Here is a 27,556-nt window from a genome sequence, read left to right on the forward strand (position 1 = left end):
TGGTACACGCACGGACAAGGGTCGGTGGTACACGCACGTAACTGCGTTGATTGTGGGTGCTAGGGCCCGATTATCTCCCTTCGACAAAAAGCCGAGAGACCGCATTGAACAAGGCTAGAACCTGCTTAACATCCTGAATGGACAGCAGGGGTGAGACACCCTGGGAGTTCTCCTTCTGGCCTCGACCCGCATCTGGGAGTCTAAGAAACGGCACATCGCCTGCTTCCAGGACCTGCCTGGTGTGCAGCTCTACACCAAGATGGGTGAGACCGTAGTAGGTGAAGTGACACTTCCGGTCTTCCAATGTGCCCATTGGTCAAAGTCACTTGAGTCCTTCCATCTCCATCTCGACCTATTCATCCCTGGTCAGGCTTTTTGTAATATTAACTAGATTGTTCACTTATCCTATATATATATGGCCACAAACGTTCTGCCTGTATTGTTTCAACTCAATATGCTCAAGCCTATAACTTAAGTTGCAATATATCAGCAAATACTTGTTACACCAGGAACATGATGTTATTGCCTTGATTCATTTTGACAGGAACAGTAGCCAACGACGTCCACTTCCAGGCATACTTGATGGAGGGACTGGTTCACTGGAATGAAGATTGTGCTGCACATGCCTTGCTGACCGAAGCCCCAGAGCATCGAGTTTACAGCAGGTATCTGTATTTTAATATTTGCATTTTTGTTGGCAAAATTGTTAATGCCCAATCATTTAAATAGGCAACATACTGAATTTGTAAACTTTGAAGTCGTATGCGTATTTCGTAAGTTTTGTGTTTCTGTTATTAATTTTAGAGTATCCTCTGACTGATGGCTGGCGGCAGAGCCTTCCTGAGGCTGACCATGGTTGGATGTCACAGGCACTCTTCAGGCTGTCCAAGAAGGGGAAACCAGAGATAGACTACAGCAAGGTCAACCGCCTTTGGTACAACCCTCCCGAGCCACACCTCATCCATGGTCAGCCACCAAGGGCTGCCCACTTCTTCGCCCACAGGCTTCTACTCTGGATGCCATGGAGGTTGTGGGCACTGAGGCTCACCTGCCCCACCGACACCTGCAGTGACCGGGAACTCCACTCAGATAGCATGTACCTGCACGTGCACCAGGATGTAGATATCAACAGACACTACAACCTGGCAGCTGAGTACCTGGAATGCTCCCACTGCAGGCGGAAGCTCATCAGTTGGAGCCAGCCCTTTCTGGAGCAGCTGGACCTCGGCCACCATGTCCAGTTTCCTGCTGTCCTGACGTACAGGCAGGCTTGTGACGTCAGGGTGGTTCTCCTCCTGCGCTCCAGAAGGCTTGGGAACAACACCTACCAGCTCCACCAGAAGCTCCACCAGCAGCCCAGCGAGGCCTGGCTCCAGAAGACGGCCCACTACCTGTCCCAGTGCCACGAGTACACTCGAGCCAGTGAACGTGGCCTGATCTCCCGCCCCTCGTTTGAAGAACTTCCCCCCATGTCCCCAATTCCCAATGGCTGATGACTGTCTACTGTAATGATGTCCTGCAGCGCATCAACGAGACCAAGGCAGCCATCACCTCAACCTTTGGCCGGGTGTTGAAGTTGGATTCAACCAAGAAGGTAACGAGACCTTTATTTTGTCCATAAACCTTTTTGTAATGCAAAATGTAATTCCTGCAAAAAAATTATAAGCACAAACTCTTACCAACTGGAGGGTATCTGCATGTAAATGACACATTTTTTGATCGGTACTTAAAGGCAACATACAAGATGAAACCTCCCCCAAACAAAAATAGGACAGCATTATGAAACGTCATACATGACTTGTGATTGACTGCAAGTCCCAAGCATCATGTCACATGAAACACTGTGTGCTGCCATTTTCAAGGAAAGGCTGCCCATTGTTGCAAAAATAAATCACCTTATTTTTAAAAGTGCCTCTGCTTACTGTAATACTTCAAGAACAGATTTTCTTCTTGGTTTTCCCAGCATCCATGTACAAACGTTCAAGATGTCACACTGCTAACAATTGTATTCTTCAAACTAGAAAAAAATCTTGTTGCAAGAAAAGAACTCTTAGAAACAAATGTGGGAGTGAGACAAGAGAATATTTTCTTATATTAAAAGATGTAAGAAAATCATTTTGTGCAGTGCAACAATATTTGGGTTGAAATACCCATCCCTACATACAACTCTTTCTAAAACTTGCAGCAAAAGCAAATGTTGTGCATCATGCATATTTTCAAGTTCTAATAAATAATAACCATTAGTTTTCACATTATATTCAAATGTAGGTGGCAAAGAAACTTGCCGGACACTCTCGAGGTTCTGTAGCATGGGCTACCAACGTAGGGAACGAGCACGGGCAGGTTCTTATGTGCATGTTGACTGCTGCAGAAGGCCGACCTTGTCACACGGTACCAGACTGCCGGTGTGCCCCCATCCGAACTTCCCTACATTGACAGAGACTAATGCAGTACCAAGTTGCACTTCAGTGGCTGGCCAGACTTGCAAGTCCGGCTTGACATCTGGCACTTCATGAGGAGATTTGCATCAGGGTGCACGACCGATTCTTACCAGCTGTACGCGTTCTTTCTCCGTCAGCTATCAGCGTGCATCTTCTGATGATATTGACCGGCTCAAGCAAGCCAAGCAAGCCCATTTGATCGCCCAGAAGGTCCACGACCCTTCTGATGATGCGATCCTGGACAGCATCAACAAGAAGGCACTGGCCTGCTTCTGCAGAAGGAAGACCCGGAGTGTGGAGGAGACTACCCGCATCATCAAGAACCTGCTTAACATCCTGAATGGACAGCAGGGGTGAGACACTCTGGGAGTTCTCCTTCTGGCCTCGACCCGCATCTGGGACATCTGGGGGTCTAAGAAACGGCACATCGCCTGCTTCCAGGACCTGCCTGGTGTGCAGCTCTACACCAAGATGGGTGAGACCGTAGTAGGTGAAGTGACACTTCCGGTCTTCCAATGTGCCCCTTGGTCAACGTCACTTGAGTCCTTCCATCTCCATCTCGACCGATTCATCCCTGGTGAGACTTTTTGTAATATTAACTAGATTGTTCACTTATCCTATATATATATATATATGGCCACAAACGTTCTGCCTGTATTGTTTCAACTCAATATGCTCAAGCCTATAACTTAAGTTGCAATATATCAGCAAATACTTGTTACACCAGGAACATGATGTTATTGCCTTGATTCATTTTGACAGGAACAGTAGCCAACGACGTCCACTTCCAGGCATACTTGATGGAGGGACTGGTTCGCTGGAACGAAGATTGTGCTGCATATGCCTTGCTGACCGAAGCCCCAGAGCATCGAGTTTACAGCAGGTATCTGCAGTACTCTGTGGACCAGCTCGGCCAGCGTGTGCTCGGCAAGAGTATTAACCCTACCCACACCAAACCACAGCAACACACTGGTGCGTATTATAACATTTAGAGGTTTGCTGCTAATTGTCATTGAATATAATGCCTAAGGCATGCACATTGATTGTTTAAAAAATTGTAATCTGTGTGCCACTTGAAAAAGACGACCAAAAAAGTGCTGGTTTGCATTCAAATTGATTTCAGATGTCGTTTCAGAAAGCACTGTTTGAAGACCATATTTCAACGTTTTATCCAAAAAAGTGTATGTGATGAACTTTGAAAACATGCAAGGCAATTTTTTTTTATGTATGGTATTTTTTTTGGTGACTTCAGGAGAGCGCATCGGGGTAGAATACCTCTTCCAGCAAACCAACAAGGTGCTTGGAGTGTATTCCCCTGATGATGCGGGCTACCAGGAGGAGGAGGCGGGCATGGATCCCACCATTCCCCCCCCCCCCATTGAGGAGATATCTCGCTCCCCTCCCCTGGTGACGCAAAGGCCTGTCATAGAAAGTAAGTAAAAAGTGGTTTAATTATGTTCTTAGCTTTCCGAAGGACAGAAAAGGTCTACGTGTATGTGTGCTCAGGTGCTGTTGTAAACCGTATACTTTTCTGACAATTTTGTTACATTTGTCTCACAGCAGCAACACTGTCACTTAGACGAGGCTTCCAGCGGCAACTCATGCTTGCCAAATGGCCTGGTTCAGGTGCACCACCATCGCCACCACCGCCACAGCCTCCACCAGCCCCAAGGTCAACGTGCCCACCAAGCCCCTCATCCTCTGCTCGCCAAGCAAAGCCTGCCACATTGTCCAGGAAACCACAAAGTCCTCCATCATCAAGTATGCCTTCTTAGACACCCAAACCACCAGTCCTTGAACCTCCCCATGTTGACGACCCCTTGGACGTCAAGGGAACAGAGGAATCCCTAAGTACGCACCTGCTAGAAATAGGCAACACATTTTGCAAGTTATCGATTCATGCATTCCAAAATTAAATTTATGACTTCCTTGCAATCTTGCCCATGTACTGCAGGAAGAGGCTGTTGGGCCAGACGACATCCCTGGCTACGACAGGGTAGAGACTCTGGCTAACTACCTGCTTCGGTTTCGGCACAAGAGTGGGGTCATCAACCGGGGTTGACATAATAATCAAACTGTGGAATGACCTCCACTGTTACGATCAAACTGTCAGATGGAAACCACACCACCAGTCCAAACTCACCAAGGGGCAGTTCAAGCCAGCTAGAGGAACGACAGTGATACCTGGGCTGGACAGCACCAGAAGGTATGCAAACACTACTGTTTCTTCAATACACAAGAAAATTCTACCAATGCTGCAAAAGGATCTCTCCCACTGGATACCACAGTGCACCAACATCTACAAGCCAGAAGAATGGTTATGTATTTGAGACTTTGGTCCGCACTGCAATTGTTTTGACAGTTTCTACATTAAATTTATTTGTTAACTTGTTTTTTTTATTTTTTATTTTATGAATTTCTATTTTTAATGTTCTTTGCAGATGTTTCTTGGGTAAGAATGCTGGTCCAGATACCCGGCCGGACAGCAACAGGTATATGGAGTGCCTCATCGACAAGCTGTGCTCCCTCTTTCCGGGACAGGTCCGAGAGCGGGGTAGGACCACACAGCGATGGGCGCTCATATCCTAGGCCTCTAGAACATCAGAAATATGGTGCTGTCCAATGCCTCACTCACCAGGCACACTCAGCTTCAGCTGATGGAGATCAATCAAAGGACTCTCATCCAGTGGTATGAATTTGTATATTTTATTTTGTTAATCGTTTACTAACCCAACAATTAGAAAAGATTGATGGCAAATGCTAATGTACTTCACATCTTAGTGCCAATCGATGGAAAAAAAAACATCGAACATGTAACATTTTATGCTTGGAAACAATTTTCTGAAAAGGCAGTAAAAGGTTTGCCAGATTTTAAATTTGTTTTCCTGTTATGTAAAATTATCTAATAAAACAAAGATTGCCATAGACGGCCATTTGCTTTTAATTCTTCTTCTGTAATTAGAAACAATGACAAATCCAAGAAGAGAGAACGGCAGGTCCTGAAGATGGGCATCACTCTGCTACGACCCCCCATGACAGCTCCAGAGCCCCTCCCTGCTGCGGTAGAGAAACCCATCAGCTTGAGTGTGCCTGGTAATCCCCGTCCGTTCCAGTTCCAGGACCCTGAGGACATGGCTGTAGAAGCCAAGCAGCGAGCGCCTCGCACCCAGCCTGTCCCACGCCCCATTCCGGTGCCCTCAACCCAGCCTGCACCGCCCATGGTCACCGTCATAATTCCTGCTGCTCCCCCCAGGCTCCAAGCGTAAGGTCACTAGCCTCGTGTCCTGCCATGTCCTAAGGTCCCTCCACCACCCCATCAGGAGCTGAAGCCGCTACCAAGGAGTACGGCAGCCTACCGCCGTAAAGCAGCCAGGAAGGATGAAGAGTCTGGGAGCCCGAGGAAGAAGTATGCCGCATGCCGCACGCATGAAGATATCCGTTTGCAGCAAGTGCAAACAGCCTCGGGATTTCAAGAGCCACACCCAGTACTATGGCAGCTGGTACTGTACCAACACAGCCAAGGCGTCGTTTGAGGAGTGGTGGGCAACAATGGTTGCCAAGCATCCGGAACAGCGGGGGCAACCCCCCATGACAGCTCCAGAGCCCCTCCCTGCTGCGGTAGAGAAACCCATCAGCTTGAGTGTGCATGGTAATCCCCGTCCGTTCCAGTTCCAGGACCCCGAGGACATGGCTGTAGAAGCCAAGCAGCGAGCGCCTCGCACCCAGCCTGTCCCACGCCCCATTCCGGTGCCCTCAACCCAGCCTGCACCGCCCATGGTCACCGTCATAATTCCTGCTGCTCCCCCCAGGCTCCAAGCGCAAGATCACCAGCCTCATGTCCTGCCATGTCCTAAGGTCCCTCCACCACCCCATCAGGAGCTGAAGCCGCTACCAAGGAGTACGGCAGCCTACCACCGTAAAGCAGCCAGGAAGGATGAAGAGTCTGGGAGCCCGAGGAAGAAGTATGCCGCACGCACAAAGATATCCGTATGCAGCAAGTGCAAACAGCCTCGGGATTTCAAGAGCCACACCCAGTACTATGGCAGCTGGTACTGTACCAACACAGCCAAGGCGTCGTTTGAGGAGTGGTGGGCAACAATGGTTGCCAAGCATCAGGAACAGCGGGGGCAACCCAGGAGTACGGCAGCCTACCGCCCTAAGGCAGCCAAGGAGGAAGAAGAGTCTGGGATCCCAAGGAAGAAGTATGCCGCGGCACCAAGATATCGGTTTGCAGCAAGTGCAAACAGCCTCGGGATCTCAAGAGCCACACCCAGTACTACGGCAGCTGGTACTGTGCCAACACAGCCGAGGAGTCATTCAAGGAGTTGCGGGTAAGGATGGTTGCCAAGCGTGAGGAACGGCTGGGGCAACGGGAATGAAGACAGGGACCGTAAAGATGATTTTAAAAACTATACATGAACACAAAAAATATCACTACGAAATGTTGACATTTCTTGGTAATTTGGAAGAAAGTGATCCAACTGGTAAAATCAAGGGAGAACTATGCTCTCTCCTGGGTAAAACAAAAAAAAGGAAGCAAATTCCAAACTTACTGGTGATGACCTGCACAAGCATCTGCTGAGTAAGATAGTGAACTCTTTTCAGGCAATTGCCATTTTTTTTAGTTAGAAATTTAGCTAGTATAATAACCTTTATAAGGGAAGCTGTTCAATATCTAGTTTCTGGCTATGAGGGGATTGTGCAGCATGGGGCTTGTCAACAAAATCCTGAGAGGAGTGGCTTAAACAAACTGTAGGGATTCAACGAGCTTATGCCAACAAAATACATCTTAGTGTCAAATTTATTAAAACTTCACCCTTCGTTTAGAAACTTAGGAGTGTCATTTAAAACAATTTACAATCTAAGAAATGAAATTCGGGAAATGTTAAAAGAACCGCTAGTATGATTTCTTTCTTGACAGGTTTTTTTTACGGGACTCTCCCTCAAAACAAACATGTGACAGGCTCTGCAGAAATGAGTCGCTTCTCTCACAGCCTATTTCCATGTACAGGGTGGTTCAAAGTTGGGAGGTTGAAAAAAATAACGTAGAAAATCGTTATTCGGATTTGATTTTATTTTGCTTCTTTGGTATCCTTATTTTCATATTTATTAATTAGAAATATTGTTTTTGATCTTTAAAGAGGAATAAATGAACGTGTTTGTGGACCCTTTTGAATTAAATTGTCCATTGTTTCAGTAAAAAGGCCCTTATAAATGCTACTTCGACGTTTCTTTTTTTTTGTTGGGAAAACGCACCTCCTACATGCACAAAATGGTATTGACTGAAAGCTGTGATCTTCCTCTCTCCAAATATGGGCAAAACATGGGTCAAAGGCCTTATGCTAATAAGTAAATTACTGATTTACACATGTAAACAACGTACCGTTCAGAGCTGCTTGTATCTAAGGAAGTGTTTACTTTGGGTCACGTGTGGGAAGTGCCCATGTAATTAGACAATACCCTAGCATTGCTAAATTGCACATGTGCATAAGGCATGTAGTCATGGCTCACTGGGCTGCCAATTTTATGCTGTGCGTGTACTGTGAATTCTTACTCATTACAAATATGACCTTTTTGCGACTCAATTGCTCCGTTTTTTTGGGTAATCATTTGATAAAACCAAAGCAAACATGGGAGATCGAGAACAGCGGTTTGCTGAGGCCATGAATGACCTCCAAAGCGCCAATATCCTTGGTCTAGAGGGCAGACTTGTGGAGAGTTTACTTCAGCTCGCCCAGCTGAAACACAGCTGATTGTTTCGGTTCCGACAACAAATCGTCAATAAAGAGGAGGACCCTGATTCTTCTCTCGATGAACTCGAAATTCATTCTTCGAATGAAGAATCTGATACAGAGTCAGAAGAACCAGATCAACCCCTGATAAATGTTGAGATTGAACCAGACAAAGAGGTTGAAGCTGGAAATAGGGCCAACGGTCACCGGAGGAAAGCTATGGGGTTTCTCTGCCACTGCAAGCTGCATGACAGAGATGCATGTTCTAGCAGATACACGGTTGGGGATTTCGTGAATTCCCGCTACAAAATGTCAGAGCTTACTGAAGGTAGTTTTAGAGTTTTTTTTCAGAAAGAATATTTACGATTCTATCAAACTGACCAGAACATATTTTCATGGCCCAATTTAACTTTATTAAAAATGGGGCCGCATTCCTTGGCCTTCATATTAAAACAAATCTAACAAACATTGATAGCTCTAGGGCCTAAAGAAACAAAATGAGAGAACAGCAAGGTAGGCCTATTGCTTTGCCCTTTGCCTTGTTCTGTAGTTTGTGGACATTTGTTTGTAAATGATGACGAGGAGGCGCCATCCAAGAGCCAGCCCAAAGACCAGCCCGAAAGAATCGTGATGCAGCCCCTGAAGAAGCTGCTGGATGGCAAGGTCGAACAGATCAAGGAAACCGTAACGACTACTACCTATGCCAAGGGTGTCCTACTGTGCGTCAAGAAGGAAGAAAGAGTGTATGACCTCGTCGCCTAGACCCCGCATGCCCTTGTTAGTCAAAAGTTTTGAGAATGTTTCAAGCAAGTTTAAAATTAAGGTTTCAATAAGTTGACAACAGTTTCGATAGAGTTCGTTCGATTTCACAAAAGTTTGGAAGTGTTTTTGTTATATTGTGAGTGGATTATTAAACTGTATTTCTGTACTACAAAAGTAGACAAAATGATACATAAACGATAAAGAAAGGATAAAGAAAGATTACACCTGCAGGATGATCCAGAGATAATCATAACAACTTGGAAGACTTTGAAAGACAGAAGGAAGATGTACATGTAGTTATTAGCACTTAGAGATGATTCTAATCAGTGCACATGACTCAGTGCACATGACCACTTACAGTTCGTGATGGAATGCACTAAGGTGTCATATTCATTTCATTACATCATACTACAAAAAAGAGGCATGTTAATATTCAAGTGGCATAGGTCGCTACTGCGTAAAGCGCTCGCCTCTCACCACTGTGGCCCTGGTTCGTTCTTGTGAGTAGAGTTGTGCGTTGGTTTTCTCCTGTGCCACAAGGGCTTTTCTCCCCTGCGAGTAAGGATGATTAGCCTCCCAAATTATTATTCTATTTTTTAAATCAGTTTTTCTAAGCTATTTCAACAAACAGCGTTGACAATTTCTGGTTTGACAAAAGAATCACTGCTACACATTTTTTTTCAATTGGGGTAAGGACAAAACCCTCAAAAGCAATTATGAGCTTTCACGGATTAATATCTAAGCAAATTGAGCAGTTTGAGCACCAGATGAAGATTATGAATGCAAGAACTCGCTTAGTACAAGAATAACAAAACTGTAAAACAAAACCAGTATGGTACTGAACATGGCGTCAGACTCCGGTATAGGGTCCGTGCATCAACAGTAGAGGGCAGCCTGTAGTGTACTATGAGAGCCAAGTGAAGGTAGTACCTTGACATCAATGGCGCATGCATTGATGTCTAACCCTAAACACATGAACAATCAATCTTGACTGACTGTTTGCAAAACTGTTTGTAGAGTAATCATTTTGACAACAAGAAAATGCACCTCCATGTGGGTTCAGTACAATGCCTTCACCCAATGCTATAGACCTTTTGCTTTGCGGGTATCTCAGAGGGTACTCAAGTCTATCCTAGCAACACAAAACCATCGCCCTCTAACTCCGCCTTAAGGCATAAGGCCTATGGTGATTTTGACATATTCACTGCTTCAATAAAATAGTTGCACATTTGGCAAAATTGCAATTTAATTATTTGTTTGAAAGTTGAGAACATTACATGATCTTGAGTTTGCTGCAGTAGATCTGTGAGACGGTGTCTTGTACTCGGTCCTCTATCATCTGATAGGCATCTCTCCATGGTGAGGTGGATTCCATTCGACTGGCCAATCTGATTTAAAACAAGAGCAAAAGTCACATTTAATTCCCACTTTGGAATGTGGTCATATTTCATGACAGCAAATATGTTTCATTGAGAAACAAATTCAATATGCTTTCAATGAGGCATATACCTTTCTGCTGCTGCTGAATACCTTTACTGGTCAAAAATTGATCTTTTGGTCTAAGAATAGCTCAAAATTGCAAATTATTCTACACTGTTAATTTTACTACTGCAGAAAGGAAACACATACAAGTGGTAGGTCAACAACAAAGTACCTTCTCATGGCCCGTAGGACCAAGTCCGCCATCTTCATGTTTCTATCCAGTATGAGATCATTCAGGTATAGAGTCAGATGATCAATATCCTCATCTCCTGGTTCTGATTGAAACAAAGAAAAACATCAACCAATCATGTCAAAGTAACAATCTTTTTACCGAAAAACCAAACACAACTAATATAACCTAGAAACACCTGGCTCTCAAATCGGTTTGTAACATAATGCAAGTATAGACTTTGTCAATTACATGAACGCTCATCGTACGTGCGTGATTAGAAACCACAAGCCATTCGCGCATCATTACAGACCACGTGGCGCAGTCTGTTTTGCTAACGAAATATGCAACGAAGAAAAGGATACAAATGTTGTGACTAGGTTAGATGTCTATGGATAAAACACATTTGTAACAAATGTCCAATTTCTCACACTGAATAAAAATACTTTAATATACTGAAGATTAAATTTTTATAATCCTCCAAAAATGCTTAACATGATCTTTTTAATAAAAACCCCCAGTCCAAATTTTTACTAAAAGATGGCTACTAAATTCATGTTTTTTGTTTAAAACCTGTTTCTGACAGTAAGTTTGATATCAGATGTTTCCCCTTCACCACACAACTTGTTGTTTGTCCTTGCAAAGCACTTTGAGTTCTTGGTTTTTGAAAACGTGCCAAATTTCAATCCACTTGTTTTTCTTCAGTGTACATGCTACGCACCTTCTACTGATGTGGTCCATTCTTTCAGCAATGCTTTGACATCCCATAATGCCACAGCACCACAGAGATTGACAGGTTCCTTGGTTGCTGTCTGCATCACATCATCCGCGTTAGTGCTACCATGTACATCCTGATTGCCATCAGCTGTAGGTGCTGTGCAAAACAAAACATGAACAAATGAACATGTTGCTGACGTACTCATTTACCTTGTAAGCTTACATGATTTCTGAATCAGCTTATTACTAAAGAAGTGGTGAAGCACACTCTTTGCACTATACACACAATTTGGACAGGGTATAAAGGCCCAGGTGAAGTCATGGTGGCTGCACAACAAGTTGTTGGATATTTGCTCATTTTAGGTAGTTAGTGCAAGGTTATTCACAAAGACAGTGATTTCTGGTGCAAATATTGGCAAAGCGCTACCGGTATGTACTGCTTTGTTAATGCTCAAGCCAAATTAAAAAAAGGTCTGCTTCCGGTTTTTTTTGCAATTTTTTTTGTGTACAATCATATGGAGGTGTCTGCGTGTAATCAAGGGTAAAAGGTACAAATTGATGGTTTCGGTTTTTTCCTCGTTTTTCCCATAAAAAAATTAGGGTAGGGGCTGTCAGAATAGGGTAGGTAGGGAAACTGGAAGCAGAACTATTTTGGGGTTTTTTGGTCTCACATATTTGGGCAACTTTTCAGTATGCTTTGCCAGACAGTACATGCACATGTAAATTTATGGTAGAACATTGGGCATTTCTTGACCATTTACTCTATTTGTTCAAACTAAAACACATAAGCTCAGTCAAAATGTGTATTGTAAAGGGTGGTGTTAAGATTTGACACTCATGACAATTTTGGTACCTAGTTTTGTTTTATCGGAGAAGTTTTTCTGTCTAGTTTTATCCCTTGTCATTGCGCTGACACTGATTTGATTGGAATGTTTCTCTGAAACATTATAAACAATAAGTGTTCAAAACATTTAGTTGTTGAGATTTCAACTTTCACTTAACTTAAAGAATGCTTTCAATATGCATACAAGCAACGTGCTTCACATTTTGTATCAATATGTGTATCAATAGTTGTATCACATTTTGTATCACATGTTGTATTTGATGGTTTAGTCTTCAAGCTATCTAATGTTCATCAACAACATTGGAGGATATACATTAGTGTATCCCCTAGACAGGAATAATAGCGCAAAGTGATGTGCGTACCATCAGAATGAGGTCCTGTGGAGCTGATCGAGCCATTTCCAGCCTTCCCAGCTGGTGAGCTCTTGACACCAGTAATCATCTCCAGAATGCCCACCATTCCTGGGATCTTAAAGCCCTGCTTGGCACCCTTACGAGGACTAGACTTGCGTGGTCTCCCCCTCCTCCTATGCAGCTTGAAGGGACTCGTCCTGGGTGCTGAGGAGGCCTTTGTGGGGCTTGGTTCTTGGGATGTAGTCTGCTGTCTCTGATAGGCCAGTTGCAGTTCCTTTTGTAGCTCAGATGGGAGGGCCTCCATACAAGATGGATCAATCTACATGTACAACAATGTGAATAAGAACATGTCATCAATGATAAAATGCTATCCATTTAATAGTAAAACCCTTGAATGTGATTGCGTGCCTTATTAAAAGGGATTGTTTAAGGCAATATGTGATGCGATCAAGCTACATGAGTTGTTTGTCGACCCTGGTCAATTTGTATTTTTTTTACAGATTTGAAAAGAGCACAATCTCAGCATAACTGCTGTGAAAACTGCATGCTGATACCATCTTTAGTTAAAAAATTATGGAAGTCGGAACACCAAGAGGTGTGATGAAGTGATGTGATGATTGAAGTGGTCCTATTTTGGCCTGAATCTCCAAATAAAACTTCCCGACAAATGACTCATTTAGCTTGATCGCGTCACATATGATGATTGATGCTAGACTTCCAAGTCACAATGTAATATTTTTAAAAGAATGATACACCTTGGCTTGATTTTTAAGGGAAGGGAAAAAGATTCATATCACCTGCTATAAATGACATTACTTCCCTAAGAAATCCCTGTTTGACATTCATGTTCAGTATTACAAGGAGGAACTACAGAAGTATACAATTATAAAACCTTTAGTAACTGTACTACATTGTATTAATTCACAAATGAATCCTTAAAAACACATAGTGCTCTGGTAGTTTGGTGCTCTAAAGGGAATAACAGACAGGGTAGCTTGGAGCGGTTCATTCTTTTCAATTGTGGATAATGAAGTGTGAAATTCCTTGTTAACGGCAAGAATCAAAGTGTCAATTACATGTAGTGACCTGAATTATGGAAATGGGTCATTCTATAAATTTGGGGTCCAAAGTGTGACATTTTTCCCGTCCCTGTTACCTTGGTACTTTGTAATTTGCCATTCAAGTATCATTAAAAATGACTTCAAATGATGTTTTATTTGTTGGGTAGGTAGTCTGCTGTTCATAATCACTCTTGGAGGACGACTGCATTGAGGAGTGAATTAAAATCATAAATCATAGATGTCAGATGTAACAGGGACAGGAACAAAAGTGGACCCCAAATTTATAGAAAGACCCAAATGGCAGATGAACTTTTTGTCAGGGTGAGTTAGGAAGTCATCACGTTACATCTAAAGTCATTATAGACATCATGGAACACAAGGTTTAATTTGACATATTTAATGAGGATTCCGGTCTAAGTAAAAGACTTGTAGCCCATACTTAAATTAGGGGAGAATGCAAAATTAAACAGTCATAACTTAAAGTTTACCTCAGGGTTTTGCAAGGCTTAACAGGTTTTGTGGGGTACCTCAGGGTAAAACCTTGAGTTACCCCTTGTTTAATTCTGCATTCTTCTTTTACACAGCTAAATGCTGCTAAATAAACTATTAAATAGAATTATGAAAAGGGACTCCATTCCCTTCCAATACCTGTGAAAATGATGGCAGTGCTTCCACAGGACCCACAACGTCTTCATCTTGCACTGTCACCAACTCATTCAGCCCCTGGTCTGGTTGCCTCTTTCCACCCCCTTCTTGCTCCATTAACTCCCGCACAATGTCTGCTGGCAGTTCCTTCAATACACTTGGATCATACCCAAGATGAGAATGGTCTATGCCAGATGACGTACTGGGCTGGTGTTGGCCTGTGCCAATACGGGTTGTACCATTTGAAGTACTGGGTTGGTCCATCACTGTTCTTTCACTGTTTGTGGCTGTCCTGGAGGAATGTGCTGCAACAGGAATTTGAGCGTGTTTGTGATATAGATCAGTGTTTGTAGATTTATGAACAGCTGAGCTTCCATTGGTGCTTTGATTGTTGGCAGTGTGCCCATTTTCCTCTTTGCCGCTCACAATGCTCGGTCTTGATTGATGGGATGTTGAGGCTTGCATACTGGTTGAGGATTTGGAGTGCTCAGGTTTTGTACGATCCAGAGATGTGCTGTTACTGCTGGAGCTGGATGTACACACACTAGGCCGGCCCTCAGATCTGCTACAAAAACCAAACCAAAGTGCATTTTTACATTTTAAGTCTTTAACCTTAACTCCTAGGGTGATTTACTACATCCTTGCAAATCACAACACCTATACAGTTGTACTCTGTTTATTTGTGGTATGCCTAATCCCATGTAGAGCACAGTCAGTTTACTAGTGCAGTACTCATCCTAACAGATTCCAACAACACTGGTATTGTACTTTGGCTGGTTGGAGATCATTAGGGTTAATTTATCTGATAAGAAATTCCTAATTGGAAAGATTACAAAAGTTCTGTCGATGTTGGACATAAAAACCCATCACCTTAACATTTTTGAGGAAAATAATTTTGGGTGTGTGTGCTCTCTTTGTTTAGCTTATCTGTAAAAATACAGAAAATAACAATCAGTAATTTCAGTAAAGTTGTGAATTATTCCCACAAGCCAACAGAAAATACCGAGTATACAGTGCTTATAAAATAGTTGATGAAGGGCGAAAAAAAAAAATTCTATCTCATAAAAAATATCATACCCAAACCTACCAAAGGCTTAATTAAGACTAGTATAACTGGAACACTTGAACTGAAAAGCCTAAAAATGTCGCAACTAATTTGTCTTTCTGGGAGAAAATTCCATTTTTCTCGACTAGTCCTTCAAATGTGCCTTTTTATACAACACCTGAATAAATCCCCGTCATCTGATTGGTGAATTGTAGATCACGTGACATATTATTATTCGGTATAATGCACGGTGCGACCATGCGTTATACCCATGCGTTATACCGTTTCACTTTGCGCTTGTTCCATGACGCGGTATTTGCGTGCAAAATGCATGCTGGTGTGCGCGTTCAGCGTAGCGCGTATTGTTCCAAAGAGCCAGCGCTACAGCGTTGGGTTCAAACATTTTCGTGAAGGGGGTAGTTCAACATCTTTAAAATCAAAATAAATTGTAGTTTATAATTTACCAATCAAATGACGAGAATTTATTCAGGTGTTGTATAAAACAAATAACGAATGTTTTACGTTCGTGCGATGGAAAGAATAATTTCATTCGGTGACAGATTGAATGTTCTATTCCACTCGGCTTCGCCTCGTGGAATAGAACATTCAATCTGTCACCTCATGAAATTATTCTTACCATCGCACTCACAAACATTCGTTATTTGTATAATACCACACCTATCTCGTTGTTCTTTCTGTGCTTCATAGGTCCTCTCTATTGTCTGTCTGATGTCTGCAGGCAAAGCAGCCAGTACTGTAGGGTCTAGCTGAGATGGTGATGGCAGGCAGAACTGTTCATGCTGTATCTGTCTGGTTACCGCTGCTCTTGATGGAAGTGTTGGAGTGCTGGGTTGGAAGGTAGGCAAAGGGGGTAGTGGAGTCTTCTTTGGTTGGGGAAGGCCAGGGACAGGAACTGGGATGTCTTGGCCAGTAGATGCAGATTTCTGAGAGTAATCAAATTTTTTAAAATTGTATTTTATGTGACAATCACTCCCACATTACAACATGTGTTTTTATTTTCTTCACAAAACTGACTTATAGATATTGGTTTTTTTTTTCCATTTGGAGCACATGCAATACCCATACTGAACTTTTTCCTGATTGTAAGACCGCATCCGAAATACTTGGCTATGGCTGGATATGACACACGGGTCTATGGGATGTGGCTGTAGCGGCTACCATAGGCACGTGTGTAATATCCAGTTGCGCCAAGTAATTCGGACATGGTCTAATAATGGCTTAACCCTAACTCCCTAGGTATTTTTGATAGGATGCAACCTCAATCCTGCAAAATCCTCCAACTGCCTCCATGTAAAAATTGCATACAACCTCAATCTGGCAAAATCACCATTATTTTTTGAATGTGGTCCTTGTGGAGGGATGACCACTGCCTCAATCCTGCAAAATCCTCCAGCAATCACTGTCAATATGTTGAGGCAGAGCCAGTGACATCCTGGAGCAGTGCGGAGGATTTTGAGTATAATCTAGGCCTAATTTAATGCATGGCTGAGCATAAACAACACAAGGTCCGGCCTGAGACCTTGAAACAGTGCATCCTCCAAAATCAGCCATGCACGTTTGCCATTTAGCCTTTATCCTACAAAATCTTCCTTTTTCCAAAGACAATTTTGGAGGATTTAGGGAGATTAGGGTTAAGTGAGGACAAAGTGTCCAGCAGTGAACGGCCAACTGCCAACTGCACATTACAAGTGGTGCCCAGAACTTCTCCTTTACTATTTCATCCAACTGCTATGAAGCGAGTGTCTATGTACGACAACAAACATTCAGCTGGCTTTCCGCATGGCTTACAAAAGTCAAATCTGCTTTATCACCCAAATTCAATGAAATTAACTTGAAAAAGTAAAACGACACCACGTCTCACTTCTGAGTTGAGAGTTCACAACTTTACAGGGCAAATCATGAAGGAGCCAACTCAGTGACTTTGTATTGTACAGAATAGTGATGGCTTACCTGTTTTGAAACATAGTCCAGTATTGTACCAGCCGCTTTCTTGTCTTTCACAGCTTGGTCTCTGGTTTGTTCTGTAGCAGTGGCTGGTGCAGTAGTTGATGCTTTTGCCATTGGTTTGACAAAGTCCAGAAGTAACTTGCTGTTGGATGCTGAGGAACTGGCTGAGGTACTGGATGATGAGAGGCGACTTATTTGAATGCCAACCTAGGGATTATAAGTGTTGATATCAGTGCTCTCCTCAGATGATTCATGATAGACTAATGGGATCATTCTCAGTCCATAACCAACTTACAAAATTATCGACAAAGTTACTTTGAAAAAAGATTATAATTCTCTTTGATAGAATGGCAGTTTGAAGCCTGCAAGTATATCTGGAGGAATACTTCATATAATTTATATTCCTTACATCAACAGATTAGTGCAGCTAACCCTGCCTGACTTTATAGCTACATGTACCACAGTATTCACCTAATACAAGTTTATGTATTAGTGAAGTATTCCATTTAAGACATTGGAACAGAGATGGCCTAAATGCCTCTGTGTGGATAACTGCCTGGCCGAAAAAAAAATGTGTTTAGCGAGTAAACACAACTCCAAACACTTTCTGGCCATCAGTTTGTAAACATGTTTTAGCATGAGGTGATGGCAAGACAGTATTTAGAATTCTGTTTACTCGCTTAACACATTTTTTGTAGACCAGGCAAATATCCACAGAGGCAATTAGGCTCCTAATGCCTAAAACTGAAAGCTTGGTCCCACAGTTAATTTGACCTCTCTTTGAAAATTACTCATAACTTCGTCAAAAATTATCAGATTTGGATGTTCAATGTCTCATATTAAAGTGGTAAAGCGTTTCTTTCAAACCATACCTATATTATCTTTGTTGGTTACACATTCTACGTCTCGCATTGTTATATTTTGTTTGCATTTTTTCTTTATACAAACTGTATATATAAAAGTTCCTTTAGTTAGTAAAACATGCATAACTTCTGATAGCACGGATCAATTTCAGTTATATTTTTTCACGAGTGGAAGAACATGCTCTTTTAACCCTAACTCCCTAGGGAGTATGCAAAATCATATTGAAATTGGAGGGTTGAGGACTGTTAGGGCTTTATTCTTGTATCAAATTTGATTGCTTTTTAAGGAAACAAATCATTAAACTATGTCACTTTCTTTTTGACTCACCCTGTACACTATAAACAAAACTGTATATTAAAAACAAGTCAGGTGTGTTTACAAACACAAATGCCCCGCAACCGTGACTGTTCCCATGACATAACACCACTCTTTTAACATCAACTTACATGTACCTTGGTCACATGGAATGTTCATTGACAGCATTAGTGTCTTCTGTAGGTTTTATATGAATTAATCCCTAATCCCTATGATCTCAGAATAAATACAAGATTTCGATTGTTTCAGCCACTGTGACCTTGACCCTTGACCTTTTGGCCCCAAATGCAAAAGGCTTCTTAGGATTACCAAGGACAATCTACAAACCAAATTTGAAGTTCATATGTAAAGTATTTCTCAAGTTATCGCGCTGACAACATTTCTATTGTTTCAGCCACTGTGACCTTGACCCTTGACCTTTCGGCCAGAAATGCAATAGGCTTCTTAGGATTACCAAGAACAATACACAAACCAAATTTGAAATTCATATGTAAAGTATTTCTCAAGTTATCGCGCTGACAAAATTTCTTTTGTTTTAGCCACTGTGACTTTGACCCTTGACCTTTCGGCCCCAAATGCAGTAGGCTTCTTAGGATTGCCAAGGACAATCCACAAACCAAATTTGAAGCTCATATGTAAAGTATATCTCAAGTTATCACGCTGACAAAATTTCTTTTGTTTTAGCCACTGTGACCTTGACTCTTGACCTTTCGGCCCCAAATGCAAAAGGCTTCTCAGGATTGCCAAGGACAATCCACAAACCAAATTTGAAGTTCATATGTAAAGTATTTCTCAAGTTATCGCGTTGACAAAATTTCTATTGTTTCAGCCACTGTGACCTTGACCCTTGACCTTTCGGCCCCAAATGCAATAGGCCTCTTAGGATTGCCACGGACACTCTTCACAAACCAAATTTGAAGTTCATATGTAAAGTATATCTCAAGTTATCACGCTGACAAAATTTCTTTTGTTTTAGCCACTGTGACCTTGACCCTTGACCTTTCGGCCCCAAATGCAAAAGGCTTCTCGGGATTGCCAAGGACAATCCACAAACCAAATTTGAAGTTCATATGTAAAGTATTTCTCAAGTTATCGCGCTGACAAAATTTCTATTGTTTCAGCCACTGTGACCTTGACCCTTGACCTTTCGGCCCCAAATGCAATAGGCCTCTTAGGATTACCAAGAACAATACACAGACCAAATTTGAAGTTCATATGTTAAGTATTTCTCAAGTTATCGTGCTGACAAGATTTGTCCGGACACACACACCCACACACCCACCCAAACACCCACCCACCCACCCACCCACGGAAGGACAAGGCGGAAACAGTATGCCCCTTCGGCTTCGCCGCGGGGCATAAAAATATGTGTGTAGTGTTTCCTCACCCCTCTCAAGTCTGACGCATCTATGCGCATCTGAGCCAACAGTGCCTTACACTCTTGCTGAATCCTGCTCAGTTTGTCAGTAGCCTGGGCCAATGTGGTTGACTTGGCTAGATTATCACAGATGCCATGACCCATGAACTTGGAGGCTTCCTTAGGGGCGCCTGCCTGGCGGACTTTGAGCTTGAGTGTGACTGTCTTGCCCATCATCTGGATAGCAGTCAGTCGCCGATGTACCTCCTCTGCAAGCTCACTGACAAACTTGATGGCCTCGCTGTTCTGAAAGATATACAAAAGAGAGACAAGCCGCATGAACATTTTAGTCGGGTACATTTATCCACCCAGATTGAATTAAATGTGTACAAGCACATGCATCACCCATGCATTTTGAATGTCAAAGTTAAATCATTCATATAAATAAAGTGTCACGGCTGACTACCTGGTCACTGGAACCAGCGAAATGTAATCTGAATCTACAGGTTGTCATGGTTACCAGATGACAACCAGTGAGTAAGTGTTTGCAAATTTATAGGTTTTTCAGATGAATTTTTCAGTTAATTTCAGATGCTTTTTACAAAAGCAATGTAGTCATTTATCATTCAGTTTCAAAGTTTGGTCAAACTATGTACTTGAGTACTATGTCAAAAGCATTTATCAAAACCGATTGAATTCTATTTCTAATTAAATTAGTCAGCCTGTGTGTGCTATGGACTTCACGAGAAAGTCCAGGTATCCCATTCGACACAATCAGCCTTTGTTCCTTAAATGCGGCATGACAGATACAGTCTTTTCTTACTCTAATTTTGTTTCAATAGGTCTATTGATGCTCCGTATTCAAATGATGTAGGAGTCTTTTTGCAAGCAGTGATTTTCGTCAATTACGATATTTTTGTTTCCCCCTCAAAAATCCGAGTTTTTAGGAATAAGTGAGACCTATGGAAGTGAAGCCAGCAATGTCAATGCTCCCTTGCAGGTGATAAATAGGGAGCTACGTTTTTTTCTATTCACAATTAATGATTTGTTCCTAATGCAATATGACTCACGGTAAATTTTCATGGCAAAAAAAAGCAACGAATATTCCTTTTTAAAAAATGTAGTCCCGTTGATTAGGCCAAAAAAAAAAAGTCTCCGGTTTCTGGTATGGAGCTTGTCCAAAAAGTGGTGCGGCGACGCGGCTTTTTTTTTTTTTTACCCGACTTTTTTGCTTCAAATGTCGGCTGATGACTGCAAATGGTGCCCGACTAAACTTAGTGAAAATATATGGGAGTCCAGAGAGGCCACATAAAGCTTATTCTCGATCATAACCCCATCTAAAAACACGTTGAAATTGCGCAGCAGCAGAATTCCAGTCAAACCAGTGAGTTTGGCGGTTTTTATACATCATCTTTCATTGAAAAAAACCTTTTTCATTTTGCCGACGCGCATGGCTACGGCGTCGCGTGCGCATACCAGAAACCAGAGACTTTTTTTTTTTGGCCTTATATGTTGAGTTTTATTGGAAACTTATTTTGAGCATATATGCGGGGTATAACTTTGGGAAAACTCATATAATAGAAATTTTGGGAATTTTTTTGCCACTGTAGCGTCAGAGTTTGTTGGTGAAATGTCGCCAACATGCGAAGACTAGTGGATGTCTCACACTGCAGCAAGTATAGCCCGTAAGTGAATTAAGCGACTACACAGGCAGTAGGCTATGAACATACATGGATCGGGTACACCATGTGCGCATAAAATTTGATGAGCCCTTCTTTGCTTGAAGAACATTACAAATCACAAAGGCAGCAGCAACTTTGAAAAATAGCCAGTTACTAAACAGAGCCAAGTACAAAATGTATGTGGACGGGAAGACTACAGTTCAAAACTGTAGTCAGTATTCTCAAGACATGCTTCAAAAGAAAACAAAATAGGGCACAAAGTACAAATCAGAACCATGGGATGACGATGTTAAAACATACCAGACTATCCTGAATCTTCTGCAGTGAAAAAGAAGAGGTGGTGCAACCATATGAAAGTAATTTCTTTCTAAATAATACACCAGCACAGGACAAGGCTCATACCGCAGACCCCAGTACCACACCAAGTCATAAGGTCCACACCCTAGCATGCCTAGTGTGCTGCAAGTGGGTTTTACATATGTACGGTTGGCACACAGAACAATGCAAAAGAATTTAGACAATGCACTGAGTCAGTCTGAGAGAGTGAGAACTGTTACATAACACCTAGCGTGCATGAGAACACCAAAACTAAAAACATTCCCGCAGTTCATAGAATAGCGGGAAATTATTGTCTTAGGAATTTGAAGAACGCATAGAGAGCCAGCAATCCATAGCAAGTGCAGAGGGATTAGGAAAGAGGTTTAAATAAGAAGACATGAGCATTGTATAGTTAGCTCTAGCAAGACGCACATTATACAAATATTTTGTATGAGTTTATAAATGTATAAAGACGGTAAGGCCCAAAAAAAATATATACTTCTGCTTCCGGTTACCCGACCGACCGACCCTATTTTTAGGCTGCAACTCTAAAAAAAAAATTATCGGCAATTCCAAAAAAAATAAATTAATGATTGAATACATAAAAAAAAAAATCTTTTGTTTTTTTCTGTCTTCACAAAATACCTCTCTTGTATTTGGAGTGATACGATGCAGCGTGTTTCCCCAAAATTTTCTACTGTAAAAACAAGGTCTGTCCCCCCCCATACATGCACACAGTGCATCCATCACACACAGAGTTTTGGCCAGTTTCCCATGTTGACTAGCGTTGTGCATATGGTGCACACGACCTGAATTTTCCATTATTTTTTAAGAATTATCGAACGTAAATATATTGCCAATAATTAAGGTACGTGTAGGTTATATTCACTTTGTCATGGCCATTTTTTTTGTATAGCTTTCGTAGTGCAATGGAAATAGTTCAGGCTAAAACTTCGCATATAATTGAATATCCAATTCAATCAGCATAACAAAAATGACCGACCGACCCTATTCTTTAAAGGTATGTAATCGGAAGCAGATGTCTTTTTTTTTGGGGCCTAATAAGGTTTTTTTTTTAGGGTGAGCTCCAAAACCAAACACAGAGAAGGACGCTGATTGTTTTGTGGCACAGGTTTCCAGCGCATTTTAAAATGTTTATATCTGGTTTTTCCTGGACTTCAAGTTTTCCAATAAGAGTTATTTCTTAATTAAGATATAGGAGGTTACTACCTATATTATAGCAGCCGGATAAAATAATCACTGTAACTTGTACAGAAAGACAATTAGAGTAGAAAATGTAAAAGACAAATCACATAATGTTGATGATGTTGTAAAACTTGAGAAAAAAAGAGGAAAACAAGCGTCACTTGTGTGCTGCGCCAAAGCAAGAAAGTTGAGTTTGGTTATTTTTGAGTGTGAGAAAAGATAAGACTCTCAAGTTACATGTGAGCAGATAACAAAGGCTATAATGGGGGCTCTCAATTAGTCTGATGACTCAATGCATTTCAAGAACAATACACAGTGCTTTGTGCCCATGTTGACGAGAGCTAAAGTGTACGCAACCCCATTCCCAGGATCTGCTTTCAACCCCAATGACAATAATAGCACCTGGTTGGCAACCTCATTCCCATGGTTCAAGCAGTATGCTCCCACTACTACCTGCTCTCTCACCCTGGTATTGGATCATTTGCATGTTCAAAAATCTTGCACATGTTGGCAAGCATAGTTAGGAATAGTCTGGTGCCTGGCTGTGCTTTAAATCAGTGGTTTTTTTATATGGCATGATCGGTATCTGAGGTATAAACGATCAATTCGGCGTGGCATGAGATCCGGAAAAAAGCCAAATTTTCCTGAAAATGTGTTACAATCTTCAAGCCAATATGTATCACATGATATGAAATAGCAAAATGGAAAAAGGGGATTGTTTTTGAGGTGGAGTGGAGATAATAATGGAGTACCGAAGTGTGACGTCATTTAGAACCAGAAAGTGTTGTGCAAACGAATGGAGTACGCGCGTGTGTTGGTTCTCGGGCGTGACGTATTCACTTCGGTACTCCATAAACACTGAACATGTTGAACATTTTAAATACGTAATACACCTTGGAAATAAAAACACAAAGTACACGATATAAATCCACTACTTGCTACTGCTATATCAAAGACGAAGAAATGTTCAATTTTTAGAGGCAGAAGGAAAGAAAGATATTTCAGAAGCATCAGTGAATTACAAATTCTATGTTGGTGTATGATGAATTTGTACCACGTAGATGTATACAGCACACTGTCTTCTTGTGTGTAATGAAAATACTTCAATCGAACCACAGGAGAACAGACCTCAATGTTAGAAACTTCCAAACTCCAGTGTCAAACTTCCAAACTCCAGTTTTTCCCCCAAGGCCATTTTTTTATGGCAATGCCATGGTTATAGTGGAATACCTGTTTAGTTTACAACACAATATTTCAAAGGCATGGAGACCAAGAATGTAATTTTTTCTCCTCAACATAGCCATCACTCAGACATACCCTGTGATGTCTGCTTATGAGTGATTAATATCAAATTAATTTAAATTACCAACCTGAGTGAACCTAATTCCATAATTGATCTCGGCCGAGACTGACTTCCGTTCTCGCTCCACTCTGATTGGTCGATCATCTATCCCCTGACAGTAGCTGTACAATGATTGGCCGGTCTTGGGTCCAAACTCCTTCTGTAGGGAACTAAGTGACAGGTTCTGCAAGTCACCACAGGTTCCTATGCCCATGGTCTTCAGACGAGCACCCATGGACCTCCCTACCCCTAAAATCAAAGAAATTACAACTTCATTGTCTAAATAATTATCTCATACATGGAGGGCAGATCATGAAAATATCAGGTCCCATTTTGAAATTTGGGTTCCATTGGGATGTTTTGTGTAACCCGTGAAACTCTATCAGAAGACATCAATCTGTGTCTCTCAGTTTGTTTAAATCAAATCACAAGAAAATTAATCAAATATTTGCAAAGTACTTCAACAAGTACAAGTAAATCAAAACCTTGTACTAAAATGGCCAATCAGTCCAGACTATAGTCAGTTTACCACAGAAACATCACAGATATGATGGGTGGCAAATCACGACTTGATAAAACAAACCAATCTGTACATAATGCTTAATGAAATCTGGACTGCAGCATTACTCGTTCTTGGTTTACTTCAAACCACAAACTTCAAAGATCAAAAAAATAGACAAATGTACAAATCCAACTTAATAATAATAATAATTACTGGGAATGGGTGATTTGGGAGACATCACCATAGACTTGTGCACAAAATTCTTTTCCAACTTAAATGTGCCATAACCCAATTTTCCCTTGCCATTTTTCCATGAATTTCCGTATGTTTACTAATTAGACCACGAGCAACAAATATAGCCTAATTGTGACAGTAAATTTTGCCTCTAACATGTCTAACGGGGGGCTGTGCCATTACGGAGAGAGTTATGTGTTTTCCTAAAAGCTGATGTCTCCCTATTATCGAAATAATAACGATAAGGTGTCTCCCTAATGGTACATTTGGTAATATAACCGTATTTATATAGCGCCTTTTCCAAAGGCCTGATACAAAGCGCTGGGGGAGAATGCAACCAAAGACAGGTAAATGAACATACTACGCATATCTCATTAAAATACTTGCCTAAAGCTCATTATAAAAAATGCAAAATTTTCTGAGTGAATATCATTTTTGGATCTCTCAGAACATCATTAACCTTGGTAAAAAAAAATGCCAAATATCTGACAATTCTGTGTGGCCAGACTCTCTAAAATTCATAAAGTCCAGACTTCATAGACAAATCAATCTTGGCAAAGTAGCCTATCTTTTCACAATTATCAAAAAATGTCACAGTGAATACAGTGAAATGGCAATGACTAACATCTGAGCAGACACATCATCTAAACACAATGTAAATAACCACTTAAACTTACCTAAAACAGAGAGACAACATTCGTGCAAAAAGGAAGGAAACTTGATAAAATGCCATCATGCAATCAGAACGATAGCAGAATCAGGAACGCCAAGCTCTGCTCAAATTTTGGGGCAGGCTGACACCAAGAGACTGAGCACATGACCAGCCAGGCCCTCACTGTCTAAATTTCAAATAAGCCCCTGTACTGATGATGTCACACTTTGTTTACGTGTGTGCTTTCCTGTGGTGCTCAGTGGACCATGGGCCCCCACTGGCTCCATAGAAAAGTGCACATGACTCTAACAGGGATTGGCCATCTAGTCCATGAATAGTCAGCAGAGTTCGTGGTTTTCACAGCTTCTGCAAGGTGTGATCAACAGACAGGGATTAAGTGTCCCTACATTATGCCTAGCTCCTGGAAGACCATTGTTAGTGTACACACTGGTGCACCAGTCACCAACTAAAAGGCTGAGGATACAAAAGACATCCACTCTCTTCCAAGAAGTAAGAAAAGTTCAAAGACCAGCTCTAAGAAAGTAGGCAGAGATCAAAGGTCTAGTAGAATAAAAGTAGGCAAAGATCAAAAGGTCTACTGGAACAAAGGCTCACCAGTAGAAAACATGAAGTACCATAAAGAAATTAGGAAACGTAGATATAAATAAAAAATAATACAACCTGTATAACCCAAGACCTGTTTTGGGTCGGGGTTAAAATATTTGAATGGATTAAAAAAACTCATTAAATTTTTTTAACATGTTAACTCTACACTCCTAGTTTCTTACCCGGTATATCTTTAACAGGCTGGTGTTTCATGAAGTCCATTGCATCCTCAGATGCCAGGAAGAACTGTCCATTGGGTTTGGCTTTCCTTGTGCTCATACGTGCCAGCAGAATATTACAAGCTTTATGGAGAAAGCAAAACAAGCAATATCAATGGGGAGGTACAATCATAGAATGTTCTCAGATTCAAAATGTCAGATTTCAGTTCAAAGTGCATGTTTATAGTGCATATGACATGCAGCCTTACACAAGAGGGCACTATTTATTATTCATATCTCTTTGATGGGCATTCTGAATAAAATTTGACATTACTCCCAACACCACCAAGGCCAATACACTACATGAATGCAAATACGAAGCAAATTTGACATCATGAGCCATTCACTGCAAAATTTGCCAGAGTTGAGATGTGTTTTCTTTTTGTTAGCAAATCTGCAGTGTGAAAACTTATGACATCACAAATTTGCATGTGTGTTTGCAGCAAGTATGCACTGACTGCCCTTGCAGTCAAAATCAAACACTGTTTTCAACAGTTAAGAATTCCCAGCCTAGTACATAAAGCAGGATTGACTGCCTTGGACTGCTATGCTCCAGGACAGTGATAAAACAGCTGTGACCACAACTTGCGTGCTTCGCCTGTTGACCCAATTTGACTGAACAAAGTACTTGCTTGACATATGATCTGACTGCTGGTGACTAGCCTTTGTTAAAAGCATAGCAGGGGAAGTGGAAGTAAATTTTGACTGTCCGTGACTGCTTAAATAGCAGGAGGGCTGCACTTCACAACCCTTCAGGTTTTTGAAACACTTTTACTCAGAGGGTTAGTAGCACCCACACTTCATATTCCTTCCAGATAATCTTCTGTTGAGTATGGATAAGACTTCAAATCCCTGCACATTCATGACAGTTCTTTGGTGTGGTTAAGCTCAGGGCAAGATTCGGTCACGCTGCACAGCGCTCTCCACAGTGCTGGTTTTTTGTGTGTGCGGAGTGACTTGCTGTGTGGCAGAGTTACTTTAACACTTCATATCTCTTCACCTGATAATGACCTGCAGGGTGTTAAAGGGTTTCACATATTG

At 41.6% G+C, this 27,556-nt stretch overlaps 2 protein-coding genes and 1 pseudogene across 2 annotated transcripts in view; 2 read left to right on the forward strand and 1 right to left on the reverse strand.

Annotated features, from left to right (window-relative positions):
• The first annotated feature begins 1,492 nt into the window (after positions 1–1,492).
• On the forward strand, positions 1,493–3,044 carry LOC119731926 (annotated as a pseudogene).
• A 146-nt stretch (positions 3,045–3,190) lies between these two features.
• LOC119731927 lies at positions 3,191–3,881 on the forward strand (the record flags this gene model as incomplete). The annotated part of the gene is made up of 2 exons (XM_038205228.1): positions 3,191–3,413; positions 3,697–3,881. Coding segments are annotated over 2 exons (408 nt in total), but the record flags the coding sequence as incomplete, so codon positions are not given.
• A 3,461-nt stretch (positions 3,882–7,342) lies between these two features.
• LOC119732456 (DNA repair protein REV1-like) overlaps positions 7,343–27,556 on the reverse strand; it is a 41,509-nt gene continuing 21,295 nt past the window's right edge. Inside the window, exons 6-15 of the mRNA XM_038205983.1 lie at positions 26,480–26,599; positions 24,332–24,552; positions 19,786–20,061; positions 17,223–17,426; positions 15,930–16,195; positions 14,210–14,771; positions 12,510–12,819; positions 11,308–11,460; positions 10,590–10,692; positions 7,343–10,323 (exon numbers count right to left, since the gene is read on the reverse strand). Of these exons, the coding sequence (XP_038061911.1) occupies positions 10,209–10,323; positions 10,590–10,692; positions 11,308–11,460; positions 12,510–12,819; positions 14,210–14,771; positions 15,930–16,195; positions 17,223–17,426; positions 19,786–20,061; positions 24,332–24,552; positions 26,480–26,599 (2,330 nt within the window). The 3' untranslated portion in view covers positions 7,343–10,208. The remainder of the gene's footprint in view (positions 10,324–10,589; positions 10,693–11,307; positions 11,461–12,509; positions 12,820–14,209; positions 14,772–15,929; positions 16,196–17,222; positions 17,427–19,785; positions 20,062–24,331; positions 24,553–26,479; positions 26,600–27,556) is intronic.

Source organism: Patiria miniata, unplaced genomic scaffold (assembly GCF_015706575.1).
Source record: "Patiria miniata isolate m_02_andy unplaced genomic scaffold, ASM1570657v1 HiC_scaffold_24, whole genome shotgun sequence".
Classification (NCBI taxonomy): Eukaryota; Metazoa; Echinodermata; class Asteroidea; order Valvatida; family Asterinidae; genus Patiria; species Patiria miniata.